At 38.0% G+C, this 18,948-nt stretch overlaps 3 protein-coding genes across 3 annotated transcripts; 1 reads left to right on the top strand and 2 right to left on the bottom strand.

Moving 5' to 3' along the window:
* Positions 1–1,106: 1,106 nt before the first annotated feature.
* On the bottom strand, positions 1,107–2,132 carry LOC106344468. Its single transcript, XM_013783841.1, has one exon. It carries the CDS (start codon positions 2,130–2,132, stop codon positions 1,107–1,109), a length of 1,026 nt encoding a protein of 341 aa, XP_013639295.1.
* Positions 2,133–5,084: 2,952 nt separating this feature from the next.
* LOC106293033 (jasmonate O-methyltransferase-like) lies at positions 5,085–7,935 on the top strand. Its single transcript, XM_013728705.1, has 4 exons — positions 5,085–5,278; positions 5,439–5,873; positions 6,565–6,855; positions 7,416–7,935. Exons 1-4 carry the CDS (start codon positions 5,204–5,206, stop codon positions 7,791–7,793), a joined length of 1,179 nt encoding a protein of 392 aa, XP_013584159.1. The 5' UTR covers positions 5,085–5,203; the 3' UTR covers positions 7,794–7,935.
* Positions 7,936–14,180: 6,245 nt separating this feature from the next.
* Positions 14,181–15,170, bottom strand: LOC106344467. Its single transcript, XM_013783840.1, has one exon. The coding sequence runs from the start codon at positions 15,168–15,170 to the stop codon at positions 14,181–14,183; it is 990 nt and encodes a 329-aa protein (XP_013639294.1).
* Between the last annotated feature and the right edge of the window lie 3,778 nt (positions 15,171–18,948).

Here is an 18,948-nt window from a genome sequence, read left to right as displayed (position 1 = left end):
CCGAGTGATGAAAACGCGAGCGACCTCCGCTCATCGCTCCGAGTAGTCGCTCCATGCTTCGAGAGCGACCTCACTGTGTCGCTGCGAGAGGTCGCTCCGGACTCGCTCTCGCATCTCCGGGTGATCCAAACGCGAGCGACTCTTCCCTGTCGCTCTGGTAAGGTCGCTCTGATAGGGAGATCAGAGCGACTTGATGGTGTCGCTCCGGACTGGTCGCTCCGGTAAGATGCTCGCCCAATGATCACTTTAAACACTTCTTTTGGACTCCAATTGCACCCAAATGTCTCCAAGAACTCCATGTGGTACTCCAATACCTGATAAGGACTCATGTATGCAAAATGCAACCTAAAAATGGCTAAATCCTAATCTATATGATCAAAATGCACATGGGTGAATGGATAAAACATTAGAAATATGCAAGATATCACATAAACTCACCACCACGGCCTGTTCGAAACGTTTTTAGCTCTCCTTTTGTTTCTTGCTCTGTTAGCGTCTTGAAACGTTTGAATTTTTCAAATTCTTCACTCTTCTCAGACAACAAAATTGTCCACTATGTAACGAGTATGATCATCGATTAGAACAAAGACATATATTTTTTTTGTGATGGTGTTGATGGCATGATGGGTCCACACAAGTCTCTGTGGACAAGTTCAAGAGGATATGATGCGCAGAATGTAGTTGATTTTGGAAAAGGTTATTTTATTTGCTTCCCAAGTAGACATGACGTACATGTATCTTTCTCAACTTCAATGCTTGGGATGCCAGCGACTAATTTGCTTCTGATCATTGCCTTCATCGTCTCTGTATTGACATGGCCGAGCCGAGCATGCCATTTATTTGACTCGGACATAACAATCTTCAAGCATTCCACGCTCTCATAAACCTGCAATCTGACTTTGTACAACCTATTCATCGATCTAATTGTCTTCACCATTAGTCCCACCAAGTCTGTCGAACAACATCAAAACATCACCTTTCATGCTCACTTCACAGCCGGCTTCAGTGGCCTGTCCCAGGCTAACGATATTACTCTTTAGTCCGGGTATGTAGTATACGTTGTGCAGCACCTTCTTCTCGCCTCCTTTTAAGATAAATTGAATAGATCATTTTCCTAGTATATCGATTCGAGAATCATCTCCAAATCTTACCTTTCCCGTGATTGTCTCATCAAGGTTCACGAAAAATACTCGGTTCCCACTCATGTGGTTGCTTGCTCCATTGTCAAGGTACCATATGTTCTTCATATCAAGTTCAGTTTCAAAGACGATTGGATTCACCTTCTTTTCATTAAGATAAACAACTTCATGCATCATCAGTTTGTTGGCTTCCTCCGTATCATCAGTCTTGTTTTCAGCAGTTTCTTGTAGTTTAAGTAACTTATCGGGACAATCAGTTGCATAGTGTCCACGCTTATCGCGGCTAAAACAGGTTATATGAGATATATCTCTCTCTTGCCCATGGTTATGTCCGTTGCTCTGTCTGTAAGCATCTCGTTGTGTATGAAAGTTTCCACGACCTCGACCTCCGCGTCCTCTTGTACCGCGACCGCCGTAGCTATTGTAGCTACCTTGCTGTGATTCCGCGTTAGCATACATTAATTTTCCTTGGTCATCTTGCTGATTCTCTTCTTCTTCTTCTTCACAAACCCTTTCTTTGTATGCTTTCAACCGACCAACAATGTCCTCGAAACTTGTCGTATTCAGATAAGGAACTTGTTCAAGAGAAGCAACAATGTGTATGTACTTTCTTCTTGGCAAGCTATTTAAAAATTTCTTCACAAGCTTTGATTCTTCGATGGTTTCTCCCAGAGACGCATACTTTGAAGATATCTCGGATAACTTGCCAACAAAGATATCGATTGTATCTTTCTCCTTCATCTTGAGTCTGTCAAATTCCACCATCAACATTTGGAGCCTTGCTTCTCGCACTCTCTCTGCGCCGACATGTCTCGCCTTAATTGCCTCCCACACAGCTTTCGCTGTGTCGAGATCTCCAACCTGAAGTGTCAACGCCTCATGGATGGATTGGAACATCAAGGCAATAGCCATGTTATTCTTGTCCTCAGCCTTGCTTCCCGGGTTGATAGCTTCCCACACTTTGTTCACCTTGACAGCAATCTTCATACGCATTTCCCAGACAATATAATTTGTAGAGTTTAATATAGGAAAACATATAGAGGAAGGTCTAGACTCTGTGCACTCATCTCGTGTTCTTCCTTGATATCGCTCATGGTAATAAGGTTAGCACGCTTTCGTCGTTAACCTTACTCGTAGATCTTTTAAATATGTTTGGCTCTGATACCAAATATTGAATCACAAACAAACTTTAACAAGAAGTCCTTCTCTTATTAATCACTCAAAAGCTCAAATCACAAATCACTCACACAATTGACACAAAAGATGTAAGCACATATGCATCTCTATTTATAAGACTAGATAACTCCTAATCCTAACAAAATAACCTTTTTAATATTTCCTAATCTCTTTTAGATAAACATAACACAAAATAGGAAACTTGTAATTCAAATATCAAATAGAGCACTTTTTGTTATGCTTCACGCATATGTTCTTGGGTATATATTTGAACATTAAAAATGACCCTCATCTAATTCAGTTTTCCTTAAGGTTATGAAAACTTTTCATTTTTGTTTTGATGAAATTTTAAATTTATTGATCATCAATGAAAAGAATAGTTATGTACAAAAGACTAAAGATTTAAAAAGATGGACGGAATCCTAAGACCTATGTATGTGTTTTGTACCACTCTTGCATAAGATCTCTCAAACGTTGCTTCTCCCAATATCTAGTAGCTAAAAGCCGATTACGAACATTTTTATCAATGATCTTCGCAAGTTGGTGATGCTGTCTAGGTTTCTTGAGATGCCTTCTATCATTTCTTTCCCTCCAGATCATATATATTGAAGCTTGAAACACTAACCTCAATAGAATGTAGCCAAGATAGCTGAAACTATGGGTTGTTAAGTGTTCGAGCGTGCTTCCCCAGTCAGGGTCAGGAGGTCTCCCCAATAACGTACCCACCACTTCAATCCAGAGAGTATAGGTGTAAGGACAGGCGAAGAACGGAAGGTCCCTTGTCTCGTTTGGCTCTCCACAAGACAGACATCCTTGCACTTGTCCCCAAGATCTCATACGGTCACCTGTTGACAATCTATTATTAACGGCCAACCATGTAATGAAAGCAAACCGGGGAACTCCAAGAGAGAACCAAATCACTTTAGTCCATGGTTTGATCGGTTTGTTCACTCGAATTTGCTTCCATGTCTGAGAGGTTGAAAACTGATTACAGAACTCATTCTCATTCTTCCTCCATAGAACAATATCTTGAATGTGTCTAGATTCACTCAGTTAATGAGTTTCAATCGAGTTGATAATCTCTCTGAGTTGTCTATCACGAGTTCTACGGAAAGCCCATCCTGCCTCTGTTCGTACCTCACAAACCAGAGCTGATCTAGTGATACCAAGTTTCTGCGTTCCGGATTCGCCTGCAACTTCATTTTTAACACCATCGACCGTGTAAATTGAAATAATATCCTTCATTTCTTATATTTTCTTCACCATTCAAGATATTGTTCTATGGAGGAAGAATGAGAATGAGTTCTGTAATCAGTTGCCGATACAAAATTACATGATTTTACATACGACTTGGGTTATTAGATTGATATTTATATCAAGAGTACTTTGCAGATTACCGTACAATTAATATGTATACTAAGGAACACAACACACAAAGATTAGGTCCCTCAATTATTATTATCGATCACTATTATATATGTACTTGTACGTAAGAGTAAGAGAAGAACAAATACTAAGAACATCTTTATCGCGTACTTTTTAGCGTCTCTAAAAGGGGATCCAGATTTCAGAAAAAACTGTATGTTAAGTGGGCAGAATAAGAGACATCTGTTGTGTGTTTTTTTGCACTGTTCACGGGCCCCACCGACACGTGGTGACCCACGATTGATGCGATTTTTAATTTTTTTTTTTTAATCAGAAAAAAAAAATTTAAAGAAAAAAAATAAAAATAAAAAACCCTTAATATGGTATATAGGATAAAGATGCTCTAAGACCATCATTATCCCAGAAACTCCATTTGGGGTTTCTTAATTTTTTTTTTTTTACTTTTTCGAATTTAGAAAAGAAAAAAAATGAACCAATCGCGGGCCGCCACGTGTCAGTGGAGCCCGCGAACAGTGTAAGAAACTCTTAATGACCGACTACTATTTGGTAGTTTTGGTAACCGGTTTCTTAAAAAAAAAATAGTCCTATTCGGAATCCACACGCTAAGAACATCTCTAGTATCCTTGGATAAAGTTGCTCAAAGTGAACCCAACCGAAAAAGACCAATTTCCTTGAGTGGGTGTTTCTTAATTTTCAAAAGACCCAATTAATATTATATTTATCTTTTTTTTTTTTGCTTAAATAGTATATTTATCTTTTTTTTTTTTTTTTTTTTTTTTTTAGTAACTGATATATTTATCTTTTTGCTTTATTGTTTTCATAAATTCCATGAGAGGGCACCAATGAAGTTGTTTTTGGCCATAGTTCTCGCTACGTACGTACTTCTTACCTGTGCATACGGATTAAAAATGTTTACGATCTTTTTCCGGTATAGTGTGTCTACGAAAGCCATATGAAATCACATGTGGTTAATAAGAATCTATCTTTTAACCAAACTAACCCAAGATTGAATAGGTTTTTTCAATACAATTTAGTTTTCCTTTTCGTTCACGTACCATTAATTAAAAGTGAAGTATTTGATTTCATCCATATTATCCCAAAACATAACAACAACCAAGTTTAACCGTACCGTATCCAAACGTAGCAACTTCAATCTGATTGAATGAATATTGGAGTAAATATATTCTAAATCAGCTGAAAAGTATATAACTAGGAATAATATATAAAATTATATTATATTACTAATTTGTTTTAATCTAGAATGACTTGTAACCGCACATGCTTTCTAATAACCTTGAACAATTTTTAATTTAAAGGATATTCGTAAGAAGATAGCGCTATTAATAAACTCAACGTACATAAGATGCATGTGGTTGTGGCTGTTATAGAACTGCTCTCTTATTACCACACTTACCCTATTGCCTTATATATACCGAGCCAACATCACTTATTATCTTCATTAACCTTCTGCCTTAGAAAGAAACATAGATCTAGAGAGAGAAATGGAAGTAATGCGAATTCTCCACATGAACAAGGGAAACGGTGAAACAAGTTATGCCAAAAACTCCACCGCTCAGGTTGAAGTTTTATATAAAAAATATTCATAGTAGTCATGTGTACACAGTATATATAGAGTATATATTGTCATGTCAAAAACCATCTATATTTATATATTTATTTTGGTTCTAGACCAAAAATTTTAACAACACATGTGGACAATGTATATGTAACTCGCAGAGCAACATAATATCTCAAGGCAGAAGAGTATTGGACGAGACCTTGAAGAAGCTAATGATGAGCAGTTCTGAAATTTCGAGCTTTGGGATCGCCGACTTAGGCTGCTCCTCCGGTCCCAACAGTCTATTGTCCATCTCCAATATCGTAGACACAATCCAAAACTTGTGTCCTGACCTCCACCGTCCTGTCCCTGAGCTAAGAGTCTCTCTCAACGACCTTCCTAGCAATGACTTCAACTACATCTTTGCGTCTTTGCCAGAGTTTTACGACCGGCTTAAGAAGAAAGAAAATAGTAATAAGGCGGCTTTAGGTTTTCAGCGGGGAGGAGGACCGTGTTTTGTGTCGGCGGTTCCTGGATCTTTCTACGGGCGTTTGTTTCCTTGCAGGAGCCTTCACTTTGTTCATTCTTCTTCTAGTTTACACTGGCTGTCTCAGGTGTGGTTTCTGATTCTCTATGCGAATTTTACTTATATATGATTTTACGAGTATGTGCTAAATAACTAGTTTCTTCAAAAAAAAATTAATGCCATTTGCCAACTTACATTCTGACATTGAATTGTTAAATACTTAAATCTAAATATACTACTCTCTTTTTCACAAGATAGTCATTTTGCCACTTTTTGTTACACAAAGGGTGTTATTTTAAAATTTCTATTCAATTTATACTTACTTTAAGTTTAATATTAATTACAAAATACAATGATCTTATAAATAAATATTTTTATTTCAAATATAATATATAAATACATTTCAACCATTTTATTATTTTGTATGAAAAGTGTCAAAATCACATTATTTGCAAAAATGAAAGAGTATTAGGAATGGATAATTGTAGTTACAATTAACTATTTTATTTAACAAATATCTATACTAAGATACAGCTTTCACGATACAGCACCAGGAAAATATTTACGCAACTAATATACCTTTTATTAAGAGAAATCTAGTGCGTGGGAATCTTTCTTATTCGAGAAACCAAAAAAATAATAATAATTACGGAAAAACCCAGTGGTTCACATATGACACATCATACAGCACACTAGAAAATCACTGTTTCATTTCTTTTAAATGTTACACTATGGTAATCGGTACAGGCTAACAAATGAAATTATCATCTATATACAAGGTTCCATGTGGTGAGATGAACAACGAAGATGGGGTGGTCATAACAACTAATCTAGACAACAGGGGGAAGATATACATATCGAAGACAAGTCCTGAGAGTGTACAAAAGGCCTATGCTCTTCAGTTCCAAACCGATTTCTCCGCGTTTCTGAGATCGCGATCCGAGGAGTTGGTTCCTGGAGGCCGAATGGTTTTATCGTTCCTTGGTAGAAGCTCACCGGATCCTACAACCGAAGAAGCTTGCTTTCAGTGGGAGCTCCTAGCTCAAGCGCTTATGTCCATGGCCAATGAGGTATGGTGTTGCAAATATGTTTACATATAAATAGAACCAACATGTATCTAGTCTTTTAGATATATATGGCTCATATTACTCTATAGGGATCTGACCGTGGCACGTTACTTGACCAGTTAAGTTATCCTGGTAATGTGGCCCCATGTGTGCTTTTCCAAATTTGTTGAGTAGTCTCAAATGTTTCAGTTTAGCCAATTTATGTCAACTGACATATATATCATATACACATTTTGATATCATATACGTTTTGTTTGGTAGTGCCAAACAGTAGCAAATATAACAAAATACATCCAAACTATAGTAGAAATCAAGTAGACTGATGACGAAAATCACTTTATATCTCAATTATGTAGCCTGAATTTTTCTCAGAGCCCATTCAAGATTAGTTCCTAAGCTTTTTAGATATTTGATCAAACTAATGTAGATCTTGGGTCTGCTCCAACAAGATCTTGGATTCTTGGACGAATGATAATAGCCAACCCTTAAGATTATTGGATCAACAAATAATACTCAATACCTCATTTCTAAATGGTTCCTTCTTTTATTTTCTTCATCTAAAGGGTATCATTGAAGAAGAGAATATCGATGCTTTTAACGCTCCTTACTATGCTGCGAGCTCCGAAGAGTTGAAAATAGCGATAGAGAAAGAAGGCTCATTTTCGATTGATCGACTTGAGATAATTCCGGTTGACTGGGAAGGTGGGAGTATCAGCGAGAAGAGCTATGACATAGTACACTCCAAGCCCGAATCCCTAACTAGTGGACGACGAGTGGCTAGGACAATACGAGCCGTGGTAGAGCCGATGCTTGAACCTACATTTGGTCAAAACGTGATGGACGAACTTTTTGAAAGGTACGCAAAGATAGTGGGGGAATACTTGTATGTAAGCTCCCCTCGGTACGCTCTTATTATCGTTTCCCTCGTGAGAATGAGTTGACCATTATGTTATAACCTAGGCTTTTTACATGTCTTTGGACCTACAGTGACATGATTCAGTACCTTTTATTTAATGAAGTATATGTAATGTCATTTGCTTCGAGAATAAAAAAATGTGTGATTTTTTTTAAAAGCACATGTTTTAACATATGTTTGTTAGAAAAATAAACTTAGTTCGGCGTTTAAGTCTTTAAGAACAACGCAAATGATGCTCGCTAAAGTTTCTTATTTTATTTTTTTATTTTTTTATTTTTTTTATTTTTTTCCGATTAAAAAAAAACGCATCATCGCGGGTCGCCACGTGTCGGTGGGGTCCGCGAACAGTGCAAAAGACACACAGTACACGTTTCTTATTGTGCACACTTTGTATACCCTTTTTTACAAAATCGTGCCCCCCTTTAGAGACGCGTAAAGACGCGCAATGCAGATGCTCTGAGTTTCTATCTAGATAAAATAATAAATAAAAAAAGAAACAGTAAAAGAAAAGAAAAAAAAAGTAAGAGAAAAGAAGACTAAAAAAAAAACTTCCTTTTTAAGAGACTTTTCAATATTTTTTAGAAACTGCAAAACTATTTTGTCCATCTTTTATCCACTGAAATTTAGTTTAATTTTTGAAATTTAGTTATTTATCTAACTTATTAATAAAATAATATGAAGACAAACTTTGAGAGACTTGTCAATAAGGATGCTCTAATCCTCTAAGTATACTACTCAAGCTAATTGTAGTGGATCCATATATTTTAAATAACTGATATATATGTCCAGTGTTAAATTTAAGCGTATGCTCTATCCTTTTTATATTCATGCATCGAATCAACTATGAAAAAAGATTCAAATTTTTTTGATAATAACGAACATGATTAATTTCAAAATTTGCACAGTACTGGTGGCTTAATCTTTCAAACGGTATCCATTAGCAAAATATATAGTGGCTAGTTTTCTGAACTTTGAAAACAAAATAGATGGAGCAATTTGGCTGGCGTACTGAGTAAACAAAGTATTATATAACCATTTTGACCCCTAACTATTATATATAGCGTACTGAGTAAACAAAATATGTTAGCAAAAAAAAAAAAAAAAAAAAAAAAGTAAACAAAATATTATATAACCATTTTGACCCCTAACTAGTCAATAAGTGGCATCCTCCAAACAGAGTATGAGGATCCTTCAAGACGCAAATAGAGTGGCACACATTTTTTGCTAAACATTGTTTTTTACTCAAATTGTCTTCACATTCTTGCTCGCTTGCATCTTATTTGTATAACGACTATATATGGAACGTCCAGTTAATGAGTTTTTACGTCAAAAAGTGCCAGCCTTTCATTCCATGTGACAGAAATTAATAGGAGCATTAGGACATGATTATTAGTGGGACTAATTTCTAAATCTTTAGATTAGTTTAATACTATTTTGATGTTAAGAGAAAAAGTTAAGGACAATGCTAAAAGTTGGGATTATTGGTAGGAATTTTAGATATTTTTTAGTAAATAAATTATATATTTTTAATAAGTAATGACATTTAAAAGATAAAATTAAAATAAAACATTTAACATTAAAATATAAAACATGAGAAAATTACAAACTTGGAAAAAAAAAACAAGGAAAAAAATTACAAACAGTAAAAAAAAAAAACAAACATTTTATTGAATTCATAGAAACTTAAACATTGTAGATATTCGGGAAATGTCTAAATTTAGCCCATATATTTTCAATCAAATCTTCTTTTAATTGTTGATGGCCTTCTGTATCCCGAATTTCTGCTCGACGTCCCATAGTACCGAGATTTGTAGTCCGTTTGACTACAAAAGTGGGATCCACATCTTCTCCTTGTTGAAATTCTGAAGCGTTAGTGTAGGAATCTCGTTCATCTTCTACAATCATATTATGGAGTATGATACATGCTCTCATAATATTTCCTATTTTGTTTTTATCCCATAAATTAGATGGATTTCTAACAACCGCGAATCTAGCTTGCAGGACTCCGAAGGCACGCTCAACATCTTTTCGCACGGCTTCTTGGTTTTTAGCAAATAAACAATGTTTTGGACCTTGTGGGAGTCGGATAGATTGAATAAAAGTAGCCCATTTCGGATAAATACCATCGACGAGATAGTAAGCCAAATGGTACTCCCTTCCGTTGACATGAAAATTGAATTTCGGAGCGTTTCCGTTAATTATTTCATCAAAAACAGGTGATCGATCAAGAATATTAAGATCGTTCATAGTACATGGATCTCCAAAAAACGCGTGCCATATCCAGAGGTCGTATGAAGCTACCGCCTCCAACACAATTGTGGGTTTTCCGGTTCCTCGTGAATATATTCATTTCCAACCGGCTGGACAATTCTTCCACTCTCAATGCATACAGTCGATGCTTCCAACCATTCCTGGAAATCCACGTTGTTCTCCAATATATAGTAGTCTTTGCAGATCCTCCGGTGTTGGACGTCTTAGGTATTGATCGCCAAACAAGTGGATTATTCCGGCGGTAAAATGGTGCAAACATTTTCTAGCTGTTGTTTCACCTAGTCGGACATATTCGTCAACGGTATCAGCCCCACCACCATACGCCAATTGACGAATTTGTGCGGTACATTTTTGGAGCGGAGATAGGCTAGACCGTCCGGCTGCATCTTCTCTTGGTTGAAAATACTCAAATTCTTGGGAGAGACGATGCACAATACCCAAGAACAATGTCTTGTTCATTCGAAACCGTCTCCGGAATATATTGTGCGGGAATGTTGGAGTTTCGCTAAAATAATCATTCCAAAGCTTCTTGTGACCGTCTTCTCGGTTTCTCTCAATAAAAATGCGTTTTTTCGCTCTTTTGGTTCGGGAATAATATCTGGGATTTCTAAGAATTCTTCAAACATAGATTCGAATTCAGCATCATCATCTTTGTGGTAGTGATAATGGGAAGATGATGCCATTGTGAAAGAAAAAACAAAATTTGAATGAAATAAGTAGAGAGGAGAAGTATGTTTTTAACGAGAAGTGCATATATATAATTGTGAAGTTGGTTTCTCTTATTTATAGGTAAAAGAAGATCACACTCTTTGATTGTTTCTTGTTAGTCTTGTGACCCTTTACTACAACTTGTGACCCTTTAACTTTATTTCTTGTCACAATACAAGTACTCCTGTGACACACACAGACTCACGAGCATACTTGACAATACAAGTACTCCTGTGACACACACAGACTCACGAGCACACTTGACAATACAAGTACTCCTATGACACACACAGACTCACGAGCACAGATTACATAAAGATGAGGACAATACCTATGAAAATTAAGACAATGGCCATAACCGCAACAAAGTAATCAAAGCTAGACCTTGATTTATTCTTTGTCAACTCAAACACAAGGTTCTCTAGCCTAGCCAGCTTCTGCACAGTCTCGTAGTCACTCAAGAAGTTCAGAGAATCTACCTTTTCGGCTAACTGAAGTGTGTGTCTATTCCTGGCTCTCATCTCCTCCATTACAGCTTCATCCCACCATTTCCAAACATGGCACTCTCCATCATCAACATTATAACATGTGTAGTATCTTCTACCTGGATCGGTTCTACTCTGCGATGTAGCTAGCTGAGGTTGACTACCACAGTAGCATGTCTGTGGAAAACCGAATTCAACCTCAGGCAGCGGCGGGTACAGAATCTCCTCACCGTTCAAGTAACTTAGCTCTGCCTGGTCTTGACGAATCAGCGCTTCAATTTCGCTGTAGTCACTTTCTGCCTCATCCCCACCAAACTCCTCAGATTGGGAAGGTTGGTGTAGCTGTAGTCAAGACCCATGTTTGATGAAACCTGTAAAAAATAACAAGGGTAATAATAGAGAGTTAAATAAAAAAGAAGGACACTCATTTTAATTAACCAACGACCAAGTTCAACAACCACGAAGCACATACGTAACATAATAGATTCATTTATAAAGATAGAAGTACATTAAAATATAGAAAGCTAGGCATAAATTAAAGACACTTAAGGAGGTTGTTTATGCGACATTTTAGGAGATATCTCTCTATATATACTCGGCGAGTAGCTTGTTTTTGGCAACTTCTTCAGCCTCACTGAGTGGTTCTTTTTTGGAAAGTAAAGTGTCTAGTATGGCAAGCTTGGACAGTTTCTCTTTCCTCGCGAGATCCTCCTTCCTCATTTCCCAAACGCTTGTATAATCAGCAACTGAATTCCCCTGAGCATTACTCCTTTTAGCTTTTGCAGCCTTGACACCTTCAGGCCGGATCTCATGGTCAGTAACACTGGTGGTTGAAGGTTGGGAACCTGTTTCACTGGTTTTCCTCTTTGAACTTCCAGAAGCTTTAGTGGTGTTGAGGTTAAGCCATTTCTGTTCATGCCTCAATACACACCAAGCATGCTCAAGTGTAAATTTCGATTCCTGATCAGAGTAGAAGATGTCATGGGCCACCTTCAGAACATCGTTATCCTTCTGACCACTACTAATTTGCCTCTCTGCAGCCGCATATGCACCACAAAACTTGTTAGTTTGATCATTGATCTTGTGCCACCTCTGCTTATAATGGAGATGTTCGCTACGTTGACAACCATCTCTTCTAAGTAGTGCCGCTAAGAAATAATATCCTACTCGTTGCCAGAAGGTCCCAGACTTTTGGTTATTGCCGACTATAGCACCCTTAGATGTGTTTAACCATGCACTGATTAGAAGCTCGTCATCCGCTGGGGTCCATTTGTGTCTCTTCCCACGCTCCACGGGTATGTCTGTAGGTGGAGTTGGAGTTGGAGCCTCACATTGATGAGAACTGAATTGAGGGATTTCTGAAGATCCAGAATGAAAACTCTCATAAGGAGAGTTTTCATGGAGAACACTTTCGTGTTGACTATGAAGAAGGCCCATATAACCAGAGGACTGGCTATACGGATTCAATGGATTCATAGCAGTAAGAAGAGAGAAGGGACCCGAGAAGAGAAGAGAAAGAAGATGATGGAGAAAAAATTATCTCCTAGAAGCTCGGTTTGATAGATGAAACTGTAATTAACACAACCATAATGACCCAACTACCAAAGTACATCTCAATTATTACACATTACACAACCAACTTTGCAAGTGCATTAAGTAACCGTTAATGATGACATTTACATAATAGACTTGGTCTCAATCAAACTAGCCTTTCATTTCAAACATGGCAAACTAGCAATAAAGGTATACAAACTAGCATAGTTCATTACAGAAACAAGAGTCCAAGTCTAGACGATTTGGTTGCAAACAAACTAGAGAGTTATTTCAAGAATACAAACTAGATTACTATCATGTCATTATACGAACAAGATTACTTTGAGAGCTGAAGAGAAAGTCAATTACCTTCAACTTTGGACGAAATGATTGTTCTTACTTAGAGTTGTTTCCTTTCCCGGTAATTGCAGACGAACCACACCTAACAAAAGACTCAGAATCAAACGAAAAAAAAAATTCAGTTTCATCAAATTAGTATTGATTTCCGAAACACATATCACTTTCATCAAATAAGCACACTCTCTCACACTCTCACAGACTAGAAAGCCGATTATAGATTTTTGAAATCCCTAATTCTACAACGCGATGCGAATCGTAATACATGCAAAGACTCAATACGGAGGAGGAACACCTACCCTCTACCCTCTTCAACTTCGAATCGAGGAATACACTGGTTAGTCGAGAGAGAACCGCTGTTGAGTCGAGAGAGAACCGTCGAGAGTCGAGAGAGAACCGTCGAGAGTCGAGAGGAGAACCGTCGAGAGATCGAGAAGAGAACCGTCGAGAGTCGAGAGGAGAACCGTCGAGAGATCGAGAGGAGAATCGCCGAGAGTCGAGAGAGCACCGTCGAGATATCGAGAGAACCCTCGAGAGAACCGTCGAGAGAGCACCGTCGAGAGAACCGTCGCGAGAGCACCGTCGAGATATCGAGATTTCGAGATAGAAGAGAGAACCGAGAGATCAGGAGAGAAGAGGAGAGATCGAGAGAAGAGAGATCGAGAGAGAAGAGAGATCCGACGAGGAAAGTGTTTCTCGTTCCCAAATCGATTTTGCCCTACCCTTTTTTTTCGGCCATTCGCGACACGGCACGTGACTCCTTAGGACGCCACCGAAAAACTCTTAACTAAGGCCGTCCCAGTTTTAATTGCATGTTTTTCATTTAATTAAAATCTGATTAATGCTAAGATATCTCCTTTGGGACGCGATAATCATGGCCTTATCTGTATTAGTAATACATCATTAATTACTGGCCGTAAAAAAACAACCAAAATTAAAATTTTGAAACATAAACTACAATAAAAACTATAAAAGCCTCGAAAAATTCAAATTTTCGAGTGATATAAGAGAATCAAATTCAGAATAATTTTCTGTTACTTCTACATAGTCGCCTCGCTCTAATCCAAAATAGCCAAGTGCGGACCATGACTACTAGTACAGCCAGGACCACCCACGAGCCTACGACCAGTCCCATCGTAATCAGGCTGCCCTTGCAACTGAGGATAACCGTTTTGCCAATGGTGAACGCCTCCGTTTTGCAACTGAGGGAAACCGTTTTGCCACTGGTGAACGCCGCCGTTTTGAAACTGAGGGAAACCGTATTTCCAGTGATAAGGGACGCCGTTTTGCAACTGAGGAACACCGTGTTGACACTGGTCAGCGTCGCCGTATTGCAGCTGAGGGCCACCGTTTTGCCGGTGATCAACGACGCCGTTTTGCCAGTGATACATCATCTTCGTCTCCATGATAAAAGTCTCAATCTTCATACGAAACTCCTCGCTGCTCAACTCATCCATCATGTCCCGCGACGACCTGCACGACGCCGTTTTCATCACTCTCTCCGATTCCATCCTTTGATGACACTCCACCGTCGACGACCTCGTCTTCTTCATCTTCTTCTCCGAGCTTATCATCCTCTTGTAACTCTTGGAGTTCGTCTCCATCACCACACGTTCATAACGGCTACTCTCCTCAACCGTATTAACCGCTTGAAACGGCTGCACACTCTCCTGGTAACAAGAGTTATTATAATGTCCAACCTCCATCGGGGAAAAAGACTGCTCCGGCGAAGAACGGACGTCGGATGGTACGGCGGTGATATATTCATCACGGAGACTCGGTTTCTTTTTCTCGGTGGCTTTGAGGAAAGTAAAGTATATGGAGCCGATGAGAGCGTTAAGGATGATGAAAATGAAGAAAAGGTTTCTTAGAACCAAACGGAACCAATCGAACCAAAGTATGAATCCTTCAAGTACATTTACAATCGCCGGGTAACCGCAGTAACCGGCGAAGGCTAGGCCGGCTGAGACTTGGACGATGAATAAAATACTATGTAAGCTAAACGTATTGTCATGTCCCTTAGTGGCCTCATCGTTCTCTGCCTCCATTGTTTGTTAGTATATTGGATCGTGAGCTTGACTAAGGCTATATATGTGAAATAAATCTAGGGTTTCGGGAAAACAAAACGGGAAAGTGAGGATATATGATAATTTTTCTAGGGGAACTTGAAAGGGAAACTGGGAGAATTAATGAAGGAAATGTTACAAGTTTCTATAGGAGAGGAAAATATTATGTCGGAGAAAAGAGATGCACTGATCGTGAGACAGGTACGGTCACTTGAAACTAGTGGTCCTTTTATAGAAAGTATATCGTATGGATATAGCAAGTTTTCGATACGAGACCCCAAAAATTTATTTAATGAACATCTTACTTAAGTAATACTCCTATATAGATTCGGGTATGGATATTTTACATTTATCAATCGAGTTTTTCTTTTAGTCTTTCCTAAGTAAATTTTCTTTTGCATCAAGTAATAATGTGTATCATAGTTTTTTTTTTGTATCACACATAATAATAATATATTTTGAGTTTCTATAAAGGTGATCTCTAAGAACAACTGTCAAAAAGTGCATATAGTATACGTACGTACAGTTGAAGAGCATCAATTATCTGTAGATGGAGCCTGGAGGACGTTGGTTAGCATATATAAAGTGCATAAACCTCGCCGTCAAGTAGATGCAACTAAGAACGAACTTATCATACAAGATGATTCGGAAATAGTATCACACTCACGAGGGTCATGGAAATCAAAAATATAATGGTCGAGATCCGAGAACTACATATAACGTGGATGAGTTGCTCAAAAGCATATGTACAGCTTGCAACGAACAAAATAAAAGATGGAGATGTAACATTTTATAGAGATAAAATAAAAGGCTGAATCAGTTTTTCAGAAATTGGAAGGGCTTAAAAGAAAGTACAGACAGATCGAGACTGGTTTCTTTATGTGCGGCAGATCCAAACACTGTGGTCGCCATTAAACAATCTTTGTAATAATCGCAAGTTCACAACATTTACACATAAATTTCCACATTATCAAAGAATTAATTAGATGTTGAGAAAAGAAAATCAAAGTACTAATTAATTTGTGCGGTTACATTACATGCATGCCAGATACAGTTAGCCAGGTTCCAGTTCTGATTTGACCACCGTACAATTTCGTTCGAACAGTTTGAATTAAATATTATAGTTTTTTTTTTGCATACTTCATCATATAGTATGGGTGGTCCAGCTCTGGCACCAGACTAGAGGTATCTAGGTTGTATATGAAAATATATCAAACATGTTCTTACAACCAGAGATGGACTTCCGCATCTATCGTTTTAAAAGTTTTTATTTTTGATACAAACATAACATCTGAACAAACAACACACATATGTTGAGTGTGACAATGTCATAGTAACATGTCCAACAAATTAAACGTCAACACTCTTTGATAACGAAGAATGCTCTGAATTTTCTTCGTGTCACTGTTTCGTTTCTTTTGTTCTGTTGCAACTCCTATAGTAACATTTAGCTTGAGTTATATAATATAATCCCGTTTGTGTGATTGGGAGTTACCACTGTATATGGCTAGTGATAAAATCTATTATAAGAGGTAATGCGGTCACAAATCACTTGTTTGATAGAACTACAACTAGCTTGCACTAGTGATTGCTACAGCTTCATAAATGAAATCAGATTATGAGCGTAAGCTCCATCCATTAACGATTCGACCCTTAAAGGAATTGTAGTGATTGCTAAAGCTTCATAAAACCATCGTAAATCTTGAGAATTCCTGGTCAGTGGTTGAACCAGAAGTCAACCAAGCTGTCCAAACCGGCCATCTAGGAGGTACCAGCGATAGAGGTTCAGTCCAAGGAGTACATATCAATACCAGAAGGAATTTTGGCATGAAACCAATTTTCACGGAAGGTCAACTCAACGATTCATCACTGAAGTTTGGAATTACAAGAAAAACTTCACGGAAAAAGAAATTATAGATTTTACAAACTGGAGGTTTTCCAGTCCGTCTAATTGCAAGTATCAGCCATTAAAAGTGGATTTCAGCCCGACCATGAAGCGGCTTTCTCCAGAATCAAGCATGAGCTTCAAGATTAATGTCTTATATTTCCAAAAAATCCGAAATCAGAAGAATTTGTCAAAGAAAAACCAAGATGCAATCAATTTTCTAAAACCGGCCAAACCGACATCAATTTGGAATTTTCCAACCATTTCGATTTGGTCCGACCCAAACCTATCTATGGAAACCAGGTACTCTAGACCATTCAGAAGATATCCACGACGTCCATATAGCTGCACCAGCATCCAGATGATCATGAGGATTCTCTCTACCATCAGCTTTTCTTATTTGGATGCGTTCACACCATTTACTTGCAAGGAAAGTCTTCATCAGTTTATGGCAAAGGAGCAATGGCCATATTTTTCATCAAAGCCATGCAGAGACATATCAGGAAGACTTCTTGATCGTGGCTACACCCAGAAGCTGATCAGATACAAAGGCTCCACAAGTTTCTTTTTGGCTCAAGAGCAAATTAAGCCTAAAGGCTATATTCCATGGAACCATCAAAGTTTTGATTTTCTTTTTTTTTTATTTCGAGTTTATTTCTTTCCTTTTATCATTTTATGACTGTTAGATTGTCATTGTCGAGCTTATATAAACTCAATTCATTTGTCTTTGTAAATTATCCATGTTTGAAAGTAATATAAATTATTCAGTTTTTCTACTTTTGTCAAAACTATTATTCTAATTAGTCTTTAGAATGTTGTGAGAAACAGCTCCACAGCACCTTGACTTATCAAGGCTCTTTTCCATAAAGTCTTGTGGCGTCCCCAATCCACCATCACATCCATTCCATTCGTTGCCAAGCTTGAGAGTGATACACATCCAGCAAGCTTTCACTCCATCACATCCACTTCGATCATCTTTTGATCAGGCTGATTCTATCATATCCTCTATTTATTTATCTTGTTTTATTCTCATTATCATCAGCATCTCATTTGTTTTGCATTTGTTTCAGGTTCATAACCAGCATTCCATTCATATCGCCCACCCGATCATATAGTTGGTCGATCCATTCAAGCTTCAATCAACCATCTTGCCAATCCTGATTTCCAGCCTGTATCATTTACCCTCTTCCTGGACAAATTTTCGACCTCGAAACTGGGTAGCATGCGCCAAGATAGAGAAAGTCAGCTTTCATTCTCTTTTGAGATTCTAAAGCCGTACCTTGGTATTGTTTTGGTTCGGGAATGGGTTGTGTATCAGATGGTTCTCCTTTGAGCAGATAGGATATGATCACGCCTCTGCTCTGGTCATGTCCATTGTATCTCTTCTGGAAGGGATGATCCTTCATACTTCTAATAGCCTCTGTTTGGATCATCTTTGTAGTTGGTTATCCTAGCTTCAAAAGATAATCCGGTGGAATTTATTTGAAGCTTTCTTCTTTTGTTGTAGCCCTGAAATTCGTGGTTCAACCAGAGACTCACCAAACCTCCCAAACCGACCACCTAGGAGACACAAGCGATAGATGTTCAGTCCAAGGAGCTTATCTCGACAACCAGAAGGATTTTTCTATGAAAACAATTCTCCAAGAAGGCTAACTCATCAATGAGTCATTGAGGCTTGGAATTTCAAGAGAATATTCACGGATAAAAGAGTTATGAATTTTAAAAGTCAGAGGTTTCTCAGCCCGTCCATCTGAGAGTATCCGACTTTAGAAGAAGATTCAAGCCCAAGGAAGGAGCGGTCTGAACCAAAGCCCATCATAGGATTCAAGAAGGATCTCTCAACTTTCTAAAAAAGCCCAATTTGAGGAGAAATGG

The sequence above is a fragment of the Brassica oleracea genome, chromosome C5 (genome assembly GCF_000695525.1).
Source record: "Brassica oleracea var. oleracea cultivar TO1000 chromosome C5, BOL, whole genome shotgun sequence".
NCBI lineage: Eukaryota > Viridiplantae > Streptophyta > Magnoliopsida > Brassicales > Brassicaceae > Brassica > Brassica oleracea.
The sequence above is the reverse complement of the archived record's forward strand: the minus strand, read 5'-3'. Positions and strand labels throughout refer to the sequence as shown.